This window comes from Elephas maximus, chromosome 17 (assembly GCF_024166365.1).
Source record: "Elephas maximus indicus isolate mEleMax1 chromosome 17, mEleMax1 primary haplotype, whole genome shotgun sequence".
NCBI classification, from domain to species: domain Eukaryota; kingdom Metazoa; phylum Chordata; class Mammalia; order Proboscidea; family Elephantidae; genus Elephas; species Elephas maximus.
This window is the reverse complement of record NC_064835.1, coordinates 47,587,285-47,608,077: the sequence shown is the minus strand read 5'-3', so window position 1 is coordinate 47,608,077 and position 20,793 is coordinate 47,587,285. Positions and strand designations below refer to the sequence as shown.

The following is a 20,793-nucleotide window of genomic DNA, read 5'->3' as shown; positions in this document are numbered from 1 at the left end:
CTGTAATCACAGGTATAGCACATTCTTGAGTTCTGTGAGTCATTCTAGCAAATTATCAAACCGGAAGGGGAAGTGGGAACTCTCAAATTTGCAGCCAGGTCAGAAGTGAGAGTGTGTGGACCCCTCCAAACTTGCAGCTGGTGTCTGAAGACTTAGGCTGACTTGACAGCCTGGAGGCCTGTGCCCTTTAACTTGTGAGAAATGACCTAGCTCCAGGTGATTACAGTCTGAAGAACTGTACTTGGAGTTGGTGTCAGAAGATATTTACAGTTGGTGTCAGAAAAGACACACTTTAACGTGTAGGAAAAACATTGTAGAAAGCAGAGTTTTTATATTATACAATTTTGTTACCAAAGACATTCTAGAGGTCAGGTCTTCTAGTCTTATTTGAAAATGAGGAAATTGACGTTAAGTGACTTTCCCAAAGTCACATAGTAACTTGACAGCATAGCTGAGAATAAAACTCTGGGATTCAGATTCCAGGCTGTTACTCTTTCTACAACACAATAACCAGTTGCTGTTGAGCCAATTCTGATGCATGGCAACCCCATGTTTTTCACAGTAGAACTGTGCTTCATAGGGTTTTCAATGGTTGAATTTTCAAAAGAATATTACCAGGCCTTTGTTCTGAGGTACCTCTAGGTGGGCCCAAACCTCCAACCTTTCAGTTACCAGCTAAGCAAGCTGTTTGCAGCAACCAGGGATTCCTAGAACACAATAATGATGCTCAAATGCTTGATATACTTATAACAAGTAGGACCATCAGAATGAAAAAAACGGTCAGGACAAAGCAATCTAACACAATTTCTTGTCTTTATAAGTTCCTCCCTCTTCACTTCCAGCTATTTGGAAAAATTGTGATCAGTCATAGATTTCTATCCTAAAAACTGGGTTCAAATCTGTTAGTAAGATATAGCAGATAAGGAATTCATACAACTTTTAAAATCTGACTTACCCAAAAAAGATCTGGCCTCCTGAGTACAAGTTATTGCTTTCCCACTCCCAAAATAAAATCATCATTGGATGGGAACAGATCATTGACACAGGCAACAACATGTGGAAATTAGAACACTTTATTATAAACATTTCCAGAATAAATGCTGATTTGCATCAGGACTCTTTGAAAACTTTTAAAACTATATTTAATCTAAGCTTATTATTATAATACATTTCATTTTCCAATTTCCAGCCTAGGAAATACACAGCAAGTTAGAGCTAACAAAGGAAATAATCATTCTAAATTGCTTCACAGAGAAAACCAAAAAGTATCCCACTAAAACCAAAGCAAACCCAACCAAGAAATAGATTCTGCAAAGCCTATGAATCCTCCAGTTTAAAGTAAATGATCTCCAAAGGGAAAATAACTCCACTATCATAGCAATCTGATGAATAAAAAGCAGAGCCATTCTCATTAAGGGAGATTATATATTAAAAAAAAATGTAATGATGCTTTTAAAAAGTATGGAAAAGCAATTTCTGTGTTGGGGAATAAAGCATACTAAATACTTTCCATTCAGGTGGCCTTTGTTAGAGGTTAAAGTACCTGTTCATATAAGGGATATGAACATGAACCTTGTGAGACCAAACTACTCAACTATTTTTTTCAATTCAATCTCAGGATAACCAACTAAACAGCTTCAAAATCCAAGGATAGACTGGTCCCACAGCATTTCCTCCTCTGTCCTTTCTTGGCCTTGATCCTTTTTCTCTTTTCTACGCTTACGTTCCTCTTTCTTAGAAGATACTTCTCGGCTTTTCTTCTCCTTTCGATTCTTAAGCTTTTCTGTACTGACACTGACTGTTTCCACCTCTGCTTTCTTTCTTCGGATGCTCTGGTGTTTGTCTAAATCCATCTCCTCACAACTTTTTTTCTTCTTATGTTTGGGCCGCTCCTCCTCTGCTTTTTCTCTGCCTTCCTCAGGGCGCCTTTTTCTCTTCTGATGTATCTGTTTATGACTGGCTTGATAGACACTGGTACTGTTTTCTGAGGAGAGGTGCTTGTAAACTGCAGACTCTCCACTGTATGAGCCATAATTATATTCTTGCTGACTACGGTTCAGGGGTACTGGTTTTTCTGAGGAATAGTCCCTGGTGAGTTGACAACAGCTTGGAGAGTCTAGTCTCAGTCTGCTATCATGAGCTGGTAGGTGCTGAGGTAACTGGTTTACCAATGTTTGCGGAATATTGTATGACCTTGGGTAAGTCTGGACAGTTTCAGACGGGAGTCTTTGATCAGACATTCTATATCTGGGTCTGGAATCAACCTCTTCTTCGTACCCAAAGGTTTCCAAATAGTCCTCTCTCATCTTTCTGAAACAAGTCTTTGGCTCTAAGCCTCTGGCTTTCTGCACTTTAATATAATCTTCGAGTTCATCTTGGAAAGAGTCATATGTCTTCTTTGAATGCTTCATTAGGTTCACAACAAGGGATTCTCTGTGGACAAGATGCGGGAAAATTCTTAAAGAGATTATTTTGAATATTTCTTTTGCTCATTAAAAGAGCTTCAAAGGACAAAAACGAAGCTCAGACAAATTAAAAAGTGAACATCAGCATAAAAATTAAATATGACATTATATGCCAAAAAGAAGCAACAGGATGGCCAAGTATCTCCCAAGCCATTCACAAGTAACTTTATTTAAAACAAAAATGAAAAAAGTCTCTCAGAGTGGGATGAAAAGAGGGAGATGGGCAGAAAAGAGCTGACATATTGGATGCTGCTGTAGGGCTAAAAACGTAAGGCATGGAGAATGTGTGGCTAGAGCCACTCATCCATGGTGTGTGATCTATCTGAATGTTCACATAATTTCTAAAGTACTTATTAATCATTTCCTTGTATTTGGTTTTCTAAGGGAAATAACAGAACTGCAGAGAAGTAATTTGATCTTTAGAATCTTGAGTTTACTCAAGTGAAATAAAATCAATGTACATACTCACCTGACTAAAGTACTGTAAGGCTCAGTAATAATAGGATGTTGGTAAAATGGTTTGAAATACTGGACAGAATTAGAGATTCAGCTATGAGATGAAATCTACACTTAGGAATAGGGCACGAGGGAAGATGAGGGAACAGAGTTCTGGATCTTCTATCCAGGGCTTGGATTTCATTCTCCTACTTCTGATTGGTGAGAAAGCATTCTAGAATGCCCTCAGGTTTGTTGTCTCTACCACTGAAGCAACAGCGACAGGGTTAAGGGAGGAAATGGAGGTGAAAGCTGAAAGGGGGTAGGACTGATGTAGGGAAAAGTTTCAAAAATTTTAGCTAGAGTTTTTTTTTTTTGGAGAGGGGGAGGGCCATTTCTGATTTTTTTCCCCTACCTCAAATCTTGGATAAGTACAAACACAGCAGCAAATGTGTTTACCATGAGATGGTGATGCCCTAGATATTTGTAGTGATCTATATTATCACTGAAATTAAGGAGGCAGCATAAAAAAAAAAAAAAAAAGGAGGCAGCATAGCCCGGGTCAAATGGGCTATTTCTTCTCTTTAACAGAAACAAATTAAGCCTGACAGAACTCTCAAGTCACTAATGATCACTTTGCTTTTCTGGAAACAAAAGAAATTGTAAATGAAGCCTAATTTGGTAAATCAGAAAATTAGCTCCTTAGCTAAATAGTATCTACAATCCTGACTAGAATAAAAATGATGTAACGGAAGGACTACACTTTGATTAAATATGGGCAAAAGATCTGCACAGTTCAGGCAAGAATATATACAAATGGTCAATAAGCACATGAAAAAATGCTCAATATCATTAGTCATCAACTAAACGTAAGTTAAAACCACAATGAGATACCACCATGAACTCACTAGAATGAAATTAAGGGCTGAGAATACCAAGTGATGGTGAGGATGTGGGGCAATCATACACTGATGGTGGGAATATAAAATGGTACAACCACTTGGCAAACAGTTTGGCAGTTTCTTAACAAGCTAAACATACACCTGCCATATGATCTAGTCATTCCACTCCCAGGTATTTACTCAAAAAGAGAAAAAGAAATACATGCTAATTCAAAGATTGTACACGAACGTTCATGGCAGTTTTATTTAATAGCCCAGACTGTCCATTGACAGGTGAATGGATAAATTGTGGTATAATGACACAATGGAATACTACCAGTGATAAAAAGGAATGAACTACTGATACACACAACAACATGGATGAATCTCAAAATAATTATGCTGAGTGAAAGAAGCCTGACAAAAGAATACATACTCTGTGATTCCACTTGCATAAAACTCTAGAAAATGCACACTAATTTACAGTGACAGTGGTGGCTTGAGGACATGGGAAGGGGGAGGTGGGAGGGAGGAATTAAGGGCACAAGGAAACTTTTTGGGATGATGGATAAGTTTGCTACCTTGACTGTGGTAATGATTTCATACATGAGAAGTGAAACCATACATCCCTACAAAAACTTGCGCATGGATGTTCATAGGACCACTAGTCATAATAGACAAAAAGTAAAACAACCCAAATGTCTACCAAACTGATGAATAAAATGTTACATATTCATACAATTGAATATTATTCAGCAATAAAAAGGAATGAAGTACTTATACATGCTATCATATAGACGAACCTTGAAAACATTATGCCAAGTGAGAGAAGTCAGTCACAAAAGACCACACATTTGTATGATTCCACTTAGATGAAGTGCCCAGAATAGGCAAATCTACAGAAACAGAAAGTAGACGATTCCCTAGGGCTGGGGGTGGGGTGAGGGTGGAAGAGAAAATGGACAGTGACTGCTAATGGGTATGGAGTTTCTTTTTGGGGTAATATACTTAGAGTGCGCTGATGGTTGCACAGTTCAGTGACTATACTAAAAACCAATGAATTATACACACTTTAAATGGGCAAACTTTATGTTATATCTCAATGAAGACCTCAAAAATATTGAAAAGTCATTTTTGCTTCATTAAGAAAACAAATTTTAACGATGCCTCCCATGACACGGCTTCAGTGGGTGATGCTGCCACTTGGATTTGTAATGGGAAAAAGGGTAGCATGCCACATTGGTGCCTGTTCCGTGCCAGATGTAATTTCCAAAGTGTCAGAGTTTGTAGCACTGTGTTACATTACTGATTCAGGGCCATAATCATCTTAGTACTTGTTCTAGCACCACACAAGCTTTCGGTTTTCCTCCTTTTCAAAATGTAAGCTGGATTTTCCAGGGTGCATCCTGCCATCTCAGGCTACACTGGGTCAGGTCACTCATGTCCTCTGGTAATTCAACTGTACTGGGGGGAGGGAAGAGGCAATGAGTTTTACGGCACTGTGTCCTTGGGATCTGGCACAAGGTAAGTTGTCAATGACTACCGGCTGATGATGGTGGTACCCTTAAATAGAATGCTAAAAGGAAATCCACTCTTTTTAAAAATCTATAGTTATAGTAGGAAAATATTATGGTAAAGACACTGATCCAGAAATACACAAGATTATGTGATAGAAAGAAAGACTGAAAGAACAGGGACAGTTGCCAAGAGGGGTGGTGATTTTATGATCTGATTAGAAACAGACAAAACTAAGGTTGGCTGTTGTTGTGACTTTATAGTAGAATACGAAATCACTAGCTTTAAATTGAATTTAATAAACTGAAGAGCAATAATCAAGTTCTTGCCTCAAAGTGAAAGTCTCCCCAGTACAAAATGGATGGCAGAGTTTGATAAAGATATGAACGAAACCTTACCCTTATCAGGCTGAGAACTTGGTGGAGAAACCTCATATTTGCTCATTAACTGCTTCAGTTTTTCAGCTGAACTTCCCACACGGTGAGACTGTGCAGTAACCAACCAGGGAGCCAAAAATCACGATGCAGAGATGATAAAATCTATTTTTGTCTAATACTCCACTCCCATTCTCCTGAAATCAAGCACAGTTTTGTTACACAGATTAAATAACTCATATTTTAGAATTATAACATCAACACAGACCAATCATCTGAAAATTCATAAAATCCGTTCTTATTTTCTTACCATTTTGTTTTCCGTTAAGTTTGAAAATGAAGCCTACTTTTTGAGCAGGTTTTTGCTTTGGAAAAATAAATAATATTTTCTTTTTTCAAGAACAAAAGTGACCTCAAATTTACACCTCTGAATTTGAAGGTGGCACTCCTGAGTTTTAACATATTTGGTCTGAAGGAAAAGTTTAAGAATAGAGTGCGGCTTGCTTTCAAATTAATGTATCAGCTTCAGCAGAGTGACACAATTTAGAAGACAGTAATTTTTATGTTCTTGTTTGTGACAGAAACTACCACCTACCTCCCAAGATGCTTATCTTCTTCCTTATTATTAACAACTTTGGGCAATGTGCCCAGTTAAAACACTCTATTTTCTAGCCATTCTTAAAGCAAGATGTGACTGTGTGAATAAATCCTGGCCAATAATCAGAAAGCGGAAGTGCTGTGTAGGACTTCCAGGAGGGTCTTGCAGCTGGAATGAAGATGCCACATGTCATGGACTGAGCTGTGTCCCCCAAAAATATGTGTATCAATTTGGCTAGGCCATTATTCCCAGTATCGTGTGACTGTCCACCAGTTTGTCATCTGATGTGATTTTCCTATGTGTTATAAATCGTACCTCTATGTCGTCAATGAGGTGGGATAGGCTAGAGTTATGTTAATGAGGCTGGGCTGAATCTACAAGATTGGACTGTGTTTTGAGCTTGTCTCCTTTGACGTATAAAAGACAGAAGCAAGCAGAGGCAGGCCCCTCATACCACAAAGAAAGCAGCGCCGGGAGCAGAGTGTGTCCTTTGGACCAGAGGTTCTTATGCTGAGAGGCTCTCAGATCAAGGGAAGATTGATGACGAGGGCCTTCGTCAAGAGCCAACAGAGAGAGAAAGACTTCCCCTCAAGCTGATGCCCTAAATTTGAACTTGTAGCCTACCTGACTGAGAGAAGCTAAATTTTCTTTGTTAAAGCCATCCACTTGTGGTATTTCTGTTATAGCAGCACTAGATGACTACGGCACCATGGCTGGAGTTCAAACAGTCATCGTGGAACATGAGGGGACCTTGAGGAAGGAAAACGCCTGGATTCCTGACAGATCTGTCAAAGATCTCTCTCAATAGCCTTGTACTGTGTATCTCCAAATTTCTTTTAAGTGAGGGAATGAATAAACTCTTATAGGTTAAAGCTAATAATCTGAATAGATTTATAACCAACCACTAAGAATAACCAAGATGTGGGCGTAGGAAGAAGGGAAACAAACATTATCTGAGCACAATTATCAGAGATTTCTATTTTCTTGTATCTTCCACACTGAACACTACTTTATAATCCCATAAAAGTTTGGGATTATGCATCTCAAGTATTACAGAACCCTTTGGTTGTCTTTCACTAACCCGAGATCTTTGGGCTCTGGGGAGTGAGAATGTATTAGGCACACTCAAATAGTTGATTTCACTGAATTCTCACAGCTATGGAAGGGAACACCACTCCCATTCTGCAAGTTACCTACTCAGAGAGGTAAAAGTTATTTCCCAGTGTTACTGGTGAAGCTGAGACTTGAATCTAAAACCTCTCAATCCAAGGTCAACACATGACTGCAATTACAGTACTTTTACCTCAACCACATAAGAACTAAAATGCTGTTGCCAATAAGATTAGTAATGGGAAGACTAGATGAATTATCTAAAACAGTACAGCAAGCATTATGTTTCAGTTATGTAAAGGTGTCTAGTACTTTTGGTATCCCAGATATCAAAGATGAAAGAGCTCTAGCAGCTCATTCAGGTCTCAGATTATGAAAAGCACAGAGTGGGGAATAACTACTGGTCTTTCTCTAGGGCACCATTATACAGGAATGCTGCAGAAATGAGAGACAACACCATATAAAGGGAAAGAACACTGGAGAGGGAATCAGATCTCACTCTCAGGCTTAGTCATACCCGTGACTACCCAGGGAGAATTACTACTCCTCTGGATCTCAGTTTCTTCATCTATAAACTAAGGAAACAAGACCACTAAATATTTCCCCTCTAGCCCTAGCATTCTACAGTCCTGTGTCTAAAAAAATGGCTAAGTCAAGTGTAAGACTGTTGCATATTATGTTAATAGCCTTCGCCCACTGTAAAAGAAGGCTCTGAGGATCTACAATATCCCTTGGTTACTATTAATAATTTCCTGCCCAAGCTTCATAATGTCTCCCTATACTGACTACAAGGATCAAGTTGTAGTCGCTTTCTAGATACAGTGGAAGGCAGAATGGTGTGAAGAAAAGAAAATGAACTTTGGAGTTAGGAAGACCTGAGTTTAAATCCTGATGTAACTCAACAAGTTATTTCCCTTCTCTGAGTTAGCCTCCTCCTCATCCATCAAAAGGACAACACACACACACACACACACACACACACACAAACAAAACATACCATCTCCTTCACAGGGTTCTTATAAGGATTAAATAAGATGCATTTATGAACTTTACCTGCTACATTTAAAAAGCTGCTTTAAGCCTGGGGTCTTAAAAGCTAGCAAGTGGCCATCTAAGATACATCAATTGGTCTCAACCCACCTGGAGCAAAGGAGAATGAAGAACACCAAAGACAAAAGGAAAATATGAGCCCAAGAGACAGAACGGGCCACATAAACCGGAGTCTCCATCAGCCTGAGACTGGAAGAACTAGATGGTGCCCAGCTACCACCAATGACTGCCCTGACAGAGAACACAACAGAGAATCCCTGATGGAGCAGGAGAAAAGTGGGATGCAGAACTCAAGTAGTAAAAAGACCAGACTTAATGGTCTGACTGAGGCTGGAGGGGCCCCAGAGGACATAGCCCCTGGACTCTGTTAGCCCCAAACTAAAACCATTTTCAAAGCCAACTCTTTCTGGGCTGTAAGACATAAAATGATACTGGCAAGGAGTGTGCATCTTAGCTCAAGTAGATACATGAGACTATGTGGGCATCTCCTTTCCAGAGGTGAGATGAGAAGGCAGATGGGGACAGGAGCTGGTTGAATGGACAAGGGTAATACACGGTGGAGAGTAGGAGTGTGCTCTCACACAGCGAGAGCAACTAGGGTCACATAACAATGTGTAAGTTTTTGTATGAGAAACTGACTTGAATTATAAACTTTCACTTAAAGCACAATAAAGAGAAAAAAATAAAAAGCTGCTTTAAGGCACATTCACTTTATTTTCAGTCTCTCTCATAAAATCCTTTGTGACTCAAACTGTAGCCCCACCCAGAGCCGTCGTGTACTGTAGCACTACTCCACATATATATACCTTATAAAAGGTATCTGTAAAAAGTTCAATCTTTGTTCATTCAACATGATATCTATTAATAAAACAGATACAACATATTAAACATTTAATATTTTCAATCTTTACCTAGATACCATTTCATACGCCATCTCAAAACCGAAATTTCCTTAATTTACTTGCAAGGCTACCGTAATATCTTTTTACTAATGAAAACATTTAGTAAGCCACTAATATTTAATATGGCAATATGTATTTATTTAGCATGATAAGGCCAGAAAATACCATTCTGAAGAAACAGCTACTGGGGTACTAGTAGTAGACTGGTCTGGGATACCAGCATTAAAAGGCTAAGCTAAGAAAGTCAGCCTTGGCATTTTATGTTTTACAGTACACAATTTCAAGAAATGTAGTCTCTTTTAAGATAGTCACCTGATTCTGAAAGGTTAGTTCAAGGGACTAATGGACCACAATACTACAGACTCCACCAGATTGAGTCCAGCACAACTAGATGGTGCCCAGCTACCACCACCAACTGCTCTGACAGAGATTACAACACAGGGTCCGGGACAGAGCTAGAGAAAAATGTAGAACAAAATTCTAACTCAAAAACAAACAAGCAAACAAACAAAAACAGCAAAACTCTGATAGTACAGCCCCTGGACACCCTTTTAGCTCAGTACTGAAGTCACTACTGAGGTTTGCCCTTCAGCCAAAGATTACACAGGCCCATAAAACAAAATGAGTCTAAATGGGCATGCCAGCCCAGGGGCAAGGACTAGAAGGCAGGAGGGGACAGAAAGGTGGTAATGGGGAATCTAAGGTCGAGAAGGGGAGAGTGTTGACATGTCATAGGGTTGGTCACAAAACAGTATGTATATTAATTGTTTAATGGGAAGCTAGATTGGACTGTAAACCTTCATTTAAAGTACAGTGGGGGAAAAAAAAGATGAGAACATAAGGGTACAGGGAAACTAGAGTACTGGAAATGGAACACGAACACAATTACAGAGAATGCTGACATGTTGTGATATTTGAGCCTCTTGACTACCTGTAATCCTGAAATAATTAGAAAAACTTGATATCAGGTAATATTTCTGATTTGTGTGCATCTAATTGACAGTCTGATCTTGTGTTAACTGAATATTCACAGAAAAAAATCTGAAAAAAATATATACAAACTCAACAGTGGTTAGTTACCACTGGGAAATGGGATTAGAACCCAAAACCAAAAACCAAACCCAGTGCTGTTGAGTCGATCCCGACTCATAGCGACCCTATAGGGCAGAGTAGAACTGCCCATAGCGTTTCCAAGGAGCACCTGGTGAATTCGAACTGTCGACCCGTTGGTTAGCAGCTGTAGCACTTAACCACTATGCCACCAGAGATTAGAACAGGGGTAGGGAAAACATTGAATTTTGCTCCCTGTACATGTCTGTATTATTTTACTTTTTGTAAAAAAAAAATTGTTAATTAAAAATGTGGTAAAAATTTAACTTAAAAGTTATACTGGTATCTTCAAACTAAACTTGACATACCCAATGGTGGTGTGGTATTGACTTTTCCTTTAAAAATCTTCAATAAGAACAGGTAAACAATATCTTTTGGTGACAACCAAAAACTTAATTACAGATAGAAAGTTTAAGAAGATGAAGGCTAGTCATTTAGCGGCTCAAGATATCTTAAGATAAAACAATCATATCCCTCCCAGCTCAACCTTTAATACCAGATTTCCCATTCTTAAGTCAAGGTTCTAAGCTGACACTGAGGTCAGGAGCTTGAGGTTACCTTTAACTCCTTCACTCATGCAGCTCTTTATCTTTATTTAATTTCATCACATCCCTAAGCTCAAAATCTCAGCCATTTCCTCCCCCAGGAAATCCTAAATTATGTCAATTTTAACTTCATAATGTTCTTTCATAGCTATCCCTTCATTTTTCAACTCCCATACATTACTTAGTTCAAGTTCTCCATGGCTTCGGGCTTTGTTAAACTTCATCACTATTTATTGAGTTTGCTTCAAGGTACCATGGTGGGTACTGCAGGAAAGGACAGGGAAGGAAAACAAGATGAACATTTACTGAGTGCCGACTGTGTGCCAGGAGTTCCTTAAAAACTCATGAATTTCTTGAACTCTAGTCTTAAAACATTAATTTTATGTAAAATGTCTTTATTTAATATTTGAATAAAATTACTCAGGAAGATGTGCCACTGAACTTCAAATATCTCCTGGTATACCTGGTATTGCTGAATACCTCAAAAACCCCTGAGAATCTGAGTGTCTTCACTGAAGAAATATGGGTTCACAATATTCCTTTATCTGCCAGTTCATCTTTCATAAAAGAAAGCATGGCATGACTTGTGCTTTCAGTAAATCCACACTGTCATTTTATGTTCACTGCAGAGTATCACACTTGCAAGCCACCTACTAATAATCTGATCTGTAACTGTTACACAGCATTGGCCTGTGTACCAGGTACAGTTTTAAGCACTTATTAGTAACTAATTTTATCTTTTTAACAACCCTAAGAGGTAAGTCCTATTATAATCCATATTTTATAGAAGAGTAAACGGAGGCACAAAAAGGCTAAGGAATATATCTATGGTCACAGTAAATATTTCCAGAATGTGCTATTAACCATTATGCCAGGCTGCCTTTCTGATACAAAACTTCTCAGACTATATTCTGGAATCCATTTCTTCCCTTTTCGAAAACCAAAACATTTCCTGATATCTAGACCTTACCCATCTCTCCATTAAGAAAACCACAGACTGGGAGAAAATGTCCACATAATACATATAAGACAAAGGACTTCTATCTAGAGTACATAAAGAACTCTTATGACTCAATAAGACAACCCAATTAAAAACAGGCAAAACATTTGAATAGACACTTCAGAAAATACATACAAATGGACAATAAACACATGAAAAGATACTAGACATCAAGCAAATGTGAATTAAAACCACAAGAAGAAACTATTAACCCCTCACTAAACTCCTCCCAAAACCAAACCCTTTGCCATCAAGTTGACTGTGACTCATAGCGACCTACAGGACAGAGTAGAACTACCCCACAGGGTTTCCAAGGAGCAGCTGCTGGATTTGAACTGCTGATCTTTGGCTTAGCAGCCTGAGCTCTTAACCACTGTGCCACCTCACTAAAAGAATGGCTAAAATTACAATGACTGAAAATAACCAAGTGTCAGTATGGACGGGGAGCAACTGGAATTCACATACATTGCTGGTTAGAATGTAAAACGGTAAAACCACTTTATAAAAGTTAGACAATTTCTTAAAAGAGCATCCTTCAAAAAGGACTTAAAAAGTACATCTAGATAGAAAGTTCTATATCTGTGCTGCCCAATACAGTAGCCACTTGCCTCATGTAGCTATTGAGCACTTCGAATTTGACTAGAGGAAGTGAATTTTCAAATTTAATTAATTTAAACTTAAATAACTGTATGAGGCTAGTGGCTACCCTGTTGGGCAGCACAGCTCTACAAGATTCAATATTGCTGAATCTATACAAGAAAAGGGCAAATATTGTGAGAATCATTAAATGGAAATACAATATAAGGAAGCACAGAGCTTGCTAGGGATGAAAATGTCAGGAAGAACCAAGTTTTTAATGAGTAATGGGCATAATTCTTGTTACGGTGCTTTAACACAAAAACATGCAAAACATGAAGCATTCTAAACTTTAGAAGCTTAACAGTTCAGTTTCAGGAGATATCTGTCAAACTGTAATTCCCCTGCAACAAAAGCGATTGAACTTTCACTTGGAATTTACAATAACAAAATTTGCACCGCTTGATAAAGAGCCACGAAGAACACTTGAGGCAACACCAGATCTAATCAAGAAGCACATCAAACAGAAGAGTCTCCGGAAGGTCCTACTCAAGCCCGCCTTAAACCTATACAGGTGACAGCCATTTATTGGAAAGGCAATAGAGGAAGCAATGCTTATGAATTCATTCCAAGCTCATTGCCAGCCTAATGAAAAAGCTGGTGGGGGAGAAATTAATAAAGTTGGTGAGTTTTCTGTTCCTGTTGCCCCATCCCAAGATACAGGCATAACTGGTGTTTGCTCAGCGATAAGTCAAATGTGCCAAAGGTATTTGTGGGAGAATGTCTAGTGCCTATGGTCTAAAATTAAAGAATAATATATTTAAAAAAGCACATCTATTATATGATCTAGTCATTTCACTCCTATGTATTTGCCCAAGAACAGTGAAAACATATATCCAAAGACTTGTATATGAATATGCACAGCAGCTTTATTTGTAGTAGCCCCCCCACCCAAAAAAAATCATCATGTCTATCAACAGGTGAATGGATAAACAAAATGTGGTATATCCATACAATGGAATTACTGAGCAATAAAGAGGAACTAGCAACACACACAACACGGATGAATCTCAAAAACACCACGGTTAGTGAAAAGAGCCAGACACAAAAAAGTATCTACTGGATGATTTCATTTATACAAATTTATAGAAATGCAAACAAATCTATAGTAACAGAAGGCAGATCAGTAGCTGCTTGAGGGTGGAGGGAGGGGTGGACTGCAAAGGGGCATGATAGAAATATTTAGTATTTTGCTTATGATGGTGATTTTATGGGAGTATACGTCTGTCAAAAACTCACTGAATTGTACACTTTGTTGGTTTAAGTAAAGCACACCTTAATAAAGGGTACTGTTGTTGTTGTGTGTGCTGTCAAGACCTTTCCAACTCACGACCCTATAGGACAGAGCAGAACTGTTCCATATCGTTTCCAAGGCTGTAATCTTTACAGAAGCAGATAGCCAGGTCTTTTCTCCCACGGAGCAGCTGATAGGTTTGAACCGCCAACCTTTCAGTTAGCAGCCTAACCACTGCGCCACCAGAGCTCCTTATGAAGTATACTAGGAGCTTAAAGACAACGAATTTTTGGGAAAAAGAAATGTTTACCTTATTTTGTTAAGCCAGATTTTGAAATGTTGGGTTCGTTTCCCGAAAGATCATCCACCTAACAAGGCCAAGACACCTATGTAGAACTAACTACTGCCTGTCATTTAACTACCTCACTGTTCTTGAAGTCACATGGAACTAGGGACTCTGCAGTCAGTTGCGCCACTTACAAGCTGTGCAACCTCTGTGCCTCAGATTCTTCATCTTTAAAATACGGATACACATAAAAAAGTTGTTGTGAGGCTTAAAGAAAATGTATGCAGGGTTTAGAGGAGTACATGGCACACAGGAAGAGCTGTATGGGTAAATGGGCTATTTTGTTATTCAGGATTTCATCTACTTAACAGACATACTGATGTTAGTAACCACAGAAAGCCAAATAACGGTTTTCCGTTAACCGGATAGGGGTGCCTGGAAGGAGTATTTCACTCTTTGATTTCAAGCTAACTTAGAACTAGAGGGATTATTTTTTTAAAAATCTCATCCTAGTCTTTCCTGATTGCTGATTTTGAACTCTTTTAAGGTTTACCACTTGTGTTAATGTCTTTATAATTTGGTATTATGTTTATACCCAAGAGTATGTAGTAGCAAGCGGAAACACCTTGGGATCTTAGCTATTTAACAGGCTGGTATAGGTCCTAAAGTAGCCCCGATGGTGCAGTAGCTAAGCACTCAGTTGTTAACCAAAAGGTTGGCAGTTCAAACCCACCAGCATCCCCCAAGGAGAAAGATGTGGCAGTCTGCTTCTGTGAAGATTTATAGCCTTGAAAACCCTATGGGGAAGTTCTACTCTGTCCTATAGGGTCACCATAAGCCGGAATTAACTCAATGGCAATGGATTTGGTTTTGGATTAGGTCCTAAGCAGGAAATACAGCTTGTCACGGTGACTGAAACTCATCTAGAGTATTTTTTTAGATGTACCTTCTAAAAATTTTGGAAAAAGTTGAGAAGATTTGATGTTCCTATTGATACCACATATACACCACAAACCTACTTATGGGTGAACATCAATGATGCCATTTACCTGGTCATTTACTTTTAGGAAGGAAAACGATCACAGTGGAAAGGAGGAACATGGATTCTTTCATTTTGGAGAAATGAAACCCTGCAAGTTACTCGATAGCTGTATTGATCTTTTATATGTACTGCAGTAAAAATATGTACTGCCATTGTGTAAGTTAAATAAAAACACTGCACACCAACCACTGTTTTCAAATGTTGTCTGAAAACAACATATAAATCTTAATGACATACTAAGAACTAGTTTGCTTTTCTTAATTCTAAACTTGTCAGAGAGAATCTGTTCCATTCTGGCCACTCTTTTAGAAAAAGCAAAACCTGAATTCAACTATTGCATAATATGAAATATGTTTTTAAAAAGTTTCAGGTTTACTAAATAAACTGAATTTAAGTGAAAAATTTAATAAAAATCTTCATGCTTCACAGCACATTATTTGATTTGTGTTGACATAGCACTTAAATATAATACAGCATAATGATTTATTAAATGTCTTTAATCTTCGAAGAACAAAATTTTTTGGGCAAACTTAGAATGTTAGTTTGGTTGTTTCAGGTGTAAATAGCTGTTTTCTTCCCTTCCAATAAATGTACTAAGTTAACAAAATGGTCCAAATACTTTAATTCACTATGAATGTGTTAGGGGACATTTTTTCTCTCCATTATTTGCATCTTCAATTTCTCTCAGCAATGTTATAAAGTTCCTAGTGTATTTTGTTAAAAGTTATTCATAAGTCTTTTATGTGATTGTATATTGACTTTGAACTTTGTGGCTTCATTACATAAACTATTATTCTAGTAGTCTTTTTTCTAGATTTCTTGGGATTTTCGATATAGATGATCATATCATCTGCAAATAAAGTCAGTTTTATTTCTTCTTTGCCAATCTGTACACCTTTTCTTTTTCTTGTCTTATCGTATGGCTTTCAGAAAAAATGTTGAACAGAAGCAGTAAGAATGAACATCGCTGCCTGGTCCTGTTCTCAGGAAGTTCTGCAACCTTTTAACACCATCATAATCTTGGAAAAGATGAAGCAGAGCATGGCACTAAATTACAGGGGACTAGGTTTTTTAGTTTTTTTTTTAGGTAACCAATTCTGTCATCTCTGCCAAAGCACGCTGCTTTATCCCTTTTTGCCCCTGAAGGTCAAACCCCATTTAAGAAGTTTTCAGAGATCTTGATTGTATCTTAAACGCATCTTAAATGCAGTCCTACACCTGTCAGCATCATAAATACTCTTAGCTATCTGACCTATGAGTGTGTTAAATTATAGCAATTTTACTAATACGACCATCACAAAAATAACTAAGTACTTACTATGGCATATGTCCAATCACAAAATACAAATGAATGAACAAAATCACTTAAGAGTACTAGTTACATATTTAATATTAAATTTGTCTTTATTTAAACTAAGCCTTTGAACGTCAATAATCGTAACTACTCTGTAGCTAGCTAACTCAGGGATTATGCTTGTGTGCTACAGAAGTCTGAATAATCCATATTTAAAACTAATTCCCACTTTGTTTTTTTTCCCCTAATTGAACTACCAAGCACTGGGGTCTTTAAAAAGGTTGTGCCTAACTCATCTGTATACCCGCAGTACTGAGCACACTACCTGGTACACAGCAGGAGCTCAATGTTTTTTGAATAAATGTGTAAGAAGGGCTATGAGTTAGATTTTCTTACTGCCATTTGACTTGAATCTATTTAATATCATGGAAACAAGGGCAAGTATTTTTAGGCAATTGCTATATAAATGAATTAACAATTCAGTAAAGAGTCAGAAATGTCCTTCAGTCTAAAATTAAGTCCATTAAATAAATTTTTTTTTTCCTTAAAAGGAATACCTAGGTAGATAAAGTTTTTTTTGTTTGTTGCTGTTCTGTTTTTACTATGATTACTCAGGGATATCATTATTTGGTGAACATTCATTTTTTAACTGTCAAAAATATCTGAGAAACTTCACTGAATGAATTACAAAGTGTCCTGGAAAATCTTATGACACCTTGATCATAAATTTTAAGTATGTGTATTTCTTTTCATATAGTGTGGCCCCTTGGTATTTCTTTTTCTGTGACTGAGTTTCTCAATTTCCTATTTGTAACCTCTCAGCTTCTATTTCTTCCCTGCTTGCCAATCTCTAATCCTTATTGAAATCTGCTCATTGCCAAGACCAATACAGAGGACAGACTCATAAGGGTGCTATAGCTGTCGGTAAAAAGGGATGGGCAGATGCTCTTCGAATCACTTTTAATGGTCCTGTCAGGGTCTGGAAAGTGAGGGTGGAATTTTAATAACTGAAAGTATGACAGTTCCTTGATACCTTTATGGAGGAATCTCCTAACAGGTCTTTTTAAAGAAAGATACCGACAAAATATCAAGCAACATGTTTTTTTCCCTTTTCTTGTTTACCTACTATTATAACGCAATTATTTAGAGCTTTTACAAACATCTAAATTAAAAATACATTGAATCCTCATAGTGTTAAAGGATATAATACGTAAAATTTTACCATTTGTTAAGTGAGAAGTTGACTGAACAGTTAATGAAAGGTATTTACCGGAAGTAGACGACAAGAGGTAATTTTTTTGAAGAACAATTATACCTTGTTCTTCAAATCCTAGTGAACAGTCTCAACTCTCAACTCAAAGGTTAAGATTAATGTTTGTTATTTTTTATGAATTGTCATTCTAGTACTCAGCCATGAATATCAACATGGAAATGCAAAATCAGTCAAAAATTTAAAGCTGTAAGGGACCTGAGTTTGATTAGTCCAGGGTTTCTTAACTTTGGCACTATCGACATTTTGGGTGGGATAATTGTTGTGAGGGGCTATGCTGGGCACCCCAGGATCTTTGCAGTAACCCTTGCCTCAAGCCACTAGATGCCAATGGCATACCTTCTGCCCCCCAGTGGTGACAACAAATGTTGCCAGACATTGCCAAATGTCCCTTGAGGGGCAAAACCACTAGTGGACTAGTTCAACCTCCCCACCCCAAAGATGATAAAACCCAAGTCCAGGCGGTTTGATTTGCTCAGGGCCATGTAGAAGCTAGTACCAGAATCTTCCTTTTCCAGTATTCTCATTTTACCACCTTGAAGTGGTATAGGAAGGTTACTGCTAGCATTGTGTGAACTGAGATCTTTTAACATCTTTAATAATTACACATATTCAAAAACAATCAAAGAAAAAAAATGCTGAATCTGGCAAAAAGCCGTTTTTTCCATGAGAAGTTGGTTCCAAATCTTCCTGTGATCTGGCCATAAGAGCCAAATTGAATTGCAGTCTTGACACCTATAAACTGCTCAGGCTTAATTGCTGCTGACGAGCAGGCAGTTTCATATAAAAACAAAAATCCAGGAGATTTTATTTTTTATTTCCGAACAATCGTACTAACCCAGGCTGACTGAAGACACCAAAGCTAGTTTTCCAAAGGTTGTCTTCGTTAAGAGACTTAAGAGAACATCATCTTGATGCAGTGAAATTCTAACTTCCATTTTTAGTGAATGGGATTTATAAAGTGCTTACAAAGTTTTAAAAGATTTATTACATTTGCTGTTTTGCCATGCCTCCAAAGGGAAAGGTGTAAAAGATTATGGAATAGCACAGAAGAATACAATTTATCATGTAAGCGGGTGAAAATGAAGTGTTATCTATGATTATCCCTCCAGGAATTATTATTCTACAGTATGCTGGCTTCCACTCTCTCTCACTCTGGAGACAAAAGACAACATAAGGCAACACAGCAAATATTAAAAATTAATTACGAAATTTAAGATGCATGAATGTTTTACTGAGATCCTTTGCGGCTGGATCAAGTACCACCATCTAAAATAATTTCCAAAACTGCTTTAAAGCCTTAATGCATGGTTAGCAAAAAGCAGGCTGTTCGCAGCTATATAATATTATACTTTGGGAGCGCTCAAACACCTCAGAGATGGTCAAGAAAAAAATATGTCAGGGAAAAAGCGTTGGCAGATTCGCCTTAAAACTCACACACCATGATTCAAGTGGGCCCACAGGGTCGCTATGAGTCGGAATCGACTCCAGGGCACTGGGTTTGGGTTTTTTTTTTTGGTTTAGGAAACTCAGACGCTTGTTTCACCCGGCCAGGGCTTCCGGGAGGGAGTCAAGGAAAGTTCTCCGACGTGATTCCCCAACGCCTCTTCCTCCGAGGGCCCCCGCAGCTGTAAAGCTACTTCCTACCAAACCCGTTGCCGTGGAGTTGATTCTGACTCCTAGCGACCCTATAGCGCCCAGTAGGGCTGCCCCACAGGGCCTCCAGGGCTGTACGTCCTCACGGAAGCAGACCGCCACACTCTTCTCTCCGGCGGTCGCTGCTGGCTGAACCGCCGACCTTTTGGTCAGCAGCCCAGCGCTTAGCCACTGCGCCACCAGGGCTCCCTGAGCTACTTCCTACTCTCCTCCAAGCCCTAACTCCACCTCTCCTAAGGATCCTACGGGAAGTCTCCACTTTTCCAGAATGTTGACTCCACCAGACGGAGGTTTCCTCGGCTCCCGCCTCGGGCCTGCTGTCGCCTGTCTCGTCCCCTCGATCTCTTGAGTTCCCTGACACTCAGACCCACAGACGTCCGCCTGGCCGCCTGGCTCCCCACTCACGCCTCAGCTCCCCGTTTCCCTCCACACTCCTCCGGAGCCCTGGCGCCCCTTCCCGGGGCGTGGAGGGGAGCCGACGTCGGCCATTTCGTCCACTCGGGCGCGCCCGGAGGGCTGGGCCGCGGAGTCGACGGGCTGAGACGGGGCGCCCCCGCCGCCGGCGGGAACTCACCTTCTCTGAGGCAGGGGCGGGCGTCTACAACTACTGTCCCCCTCCCCGCCAACGCCGCCAGCCGGGAGCTAGGCCGGGGTGGAGGTGGCGGAGAGGCAGGAACAACCGCTGCCGCCGCCGCCGCCTCCGCCGCCGAGCAGGCGGGGTACAGGCAGGAGGCGGAGACGGCCCTTCCTGAGGGGAAGTCGCCGCCACCACCGCCTGGTGACTGGGCGGTGCCGACGCCATGGCGGCGAGGCGCACTATTGCGCTTGCGTGGGTCACCTCCCTCCCCCTCGGGCCCTTAGCCCTGCCTCCCCGTTTGCTCCGCCCCCTCCGCCTCTTGCTGGGCTCCGCTGGCCGCCAGCTGTGGTGGCAAAGCTGACGCCTGCCGCTTCTCCTCGCGTTCCCATTGGCGGGAGGGAAAAGCACGTGGGGCCGTTCTCAGGGAGTGCATGTAAAACCAAAAGAGGGAAACAGAAAATCTGGAAATCTAGGGATTCCACCTCGGAAATATCTCAAAAGGACGTCATCTTCTGCATTGTCTTTCTTTTCTGTTGTGGCCCTTAGTATACAGAGTAGATTAAGCATAATCGTTGGTGATGATATGTGGTCATCATGGGTACATAAATGACTCCTCCCCACCCCAGCTCCTTCTCTTTCTCTATGTATACGTTATTGTTGTTGTTAGGTGCCTTCCAGTCGGTTCGAACTCATAGCGACCCTGTGCACAACAGAACAAAACACTGCCTGGTCCTGTGCCATCCTCACAATTGTCGCTATGCTTGAGCCCATTGTTGGCAGCCACTGTGTCAATCCATCTCGTTGAGGGTCTTC

General features: G+C 39.6%; 1 protein-coding gene across 1 annotated transcript; it reads right to left on the bottom strand.

Annotated features, from left to right (window-relative positions):
• Nucleotides 1-1,206: 1,206 nt before the first annotated feature.
• KRCC1 (lysine rich coiled-coil 1) lies at nucleotides 1,207-20,205 on the bottom strand. The gene is given in 3 exon segments (XM_049856356.1): nucleotides 1,207-2,433; nucleotides 19,809-20,148; nucleotides 20,151-20,205. Coding segments are annotated over 3 exon segments (1,191 nt in total). The 3' UTR covers nucleotides 1,207-1,637.
• Nucleotides 20,206-20,793: the final 588 nt, after the last annotated feature.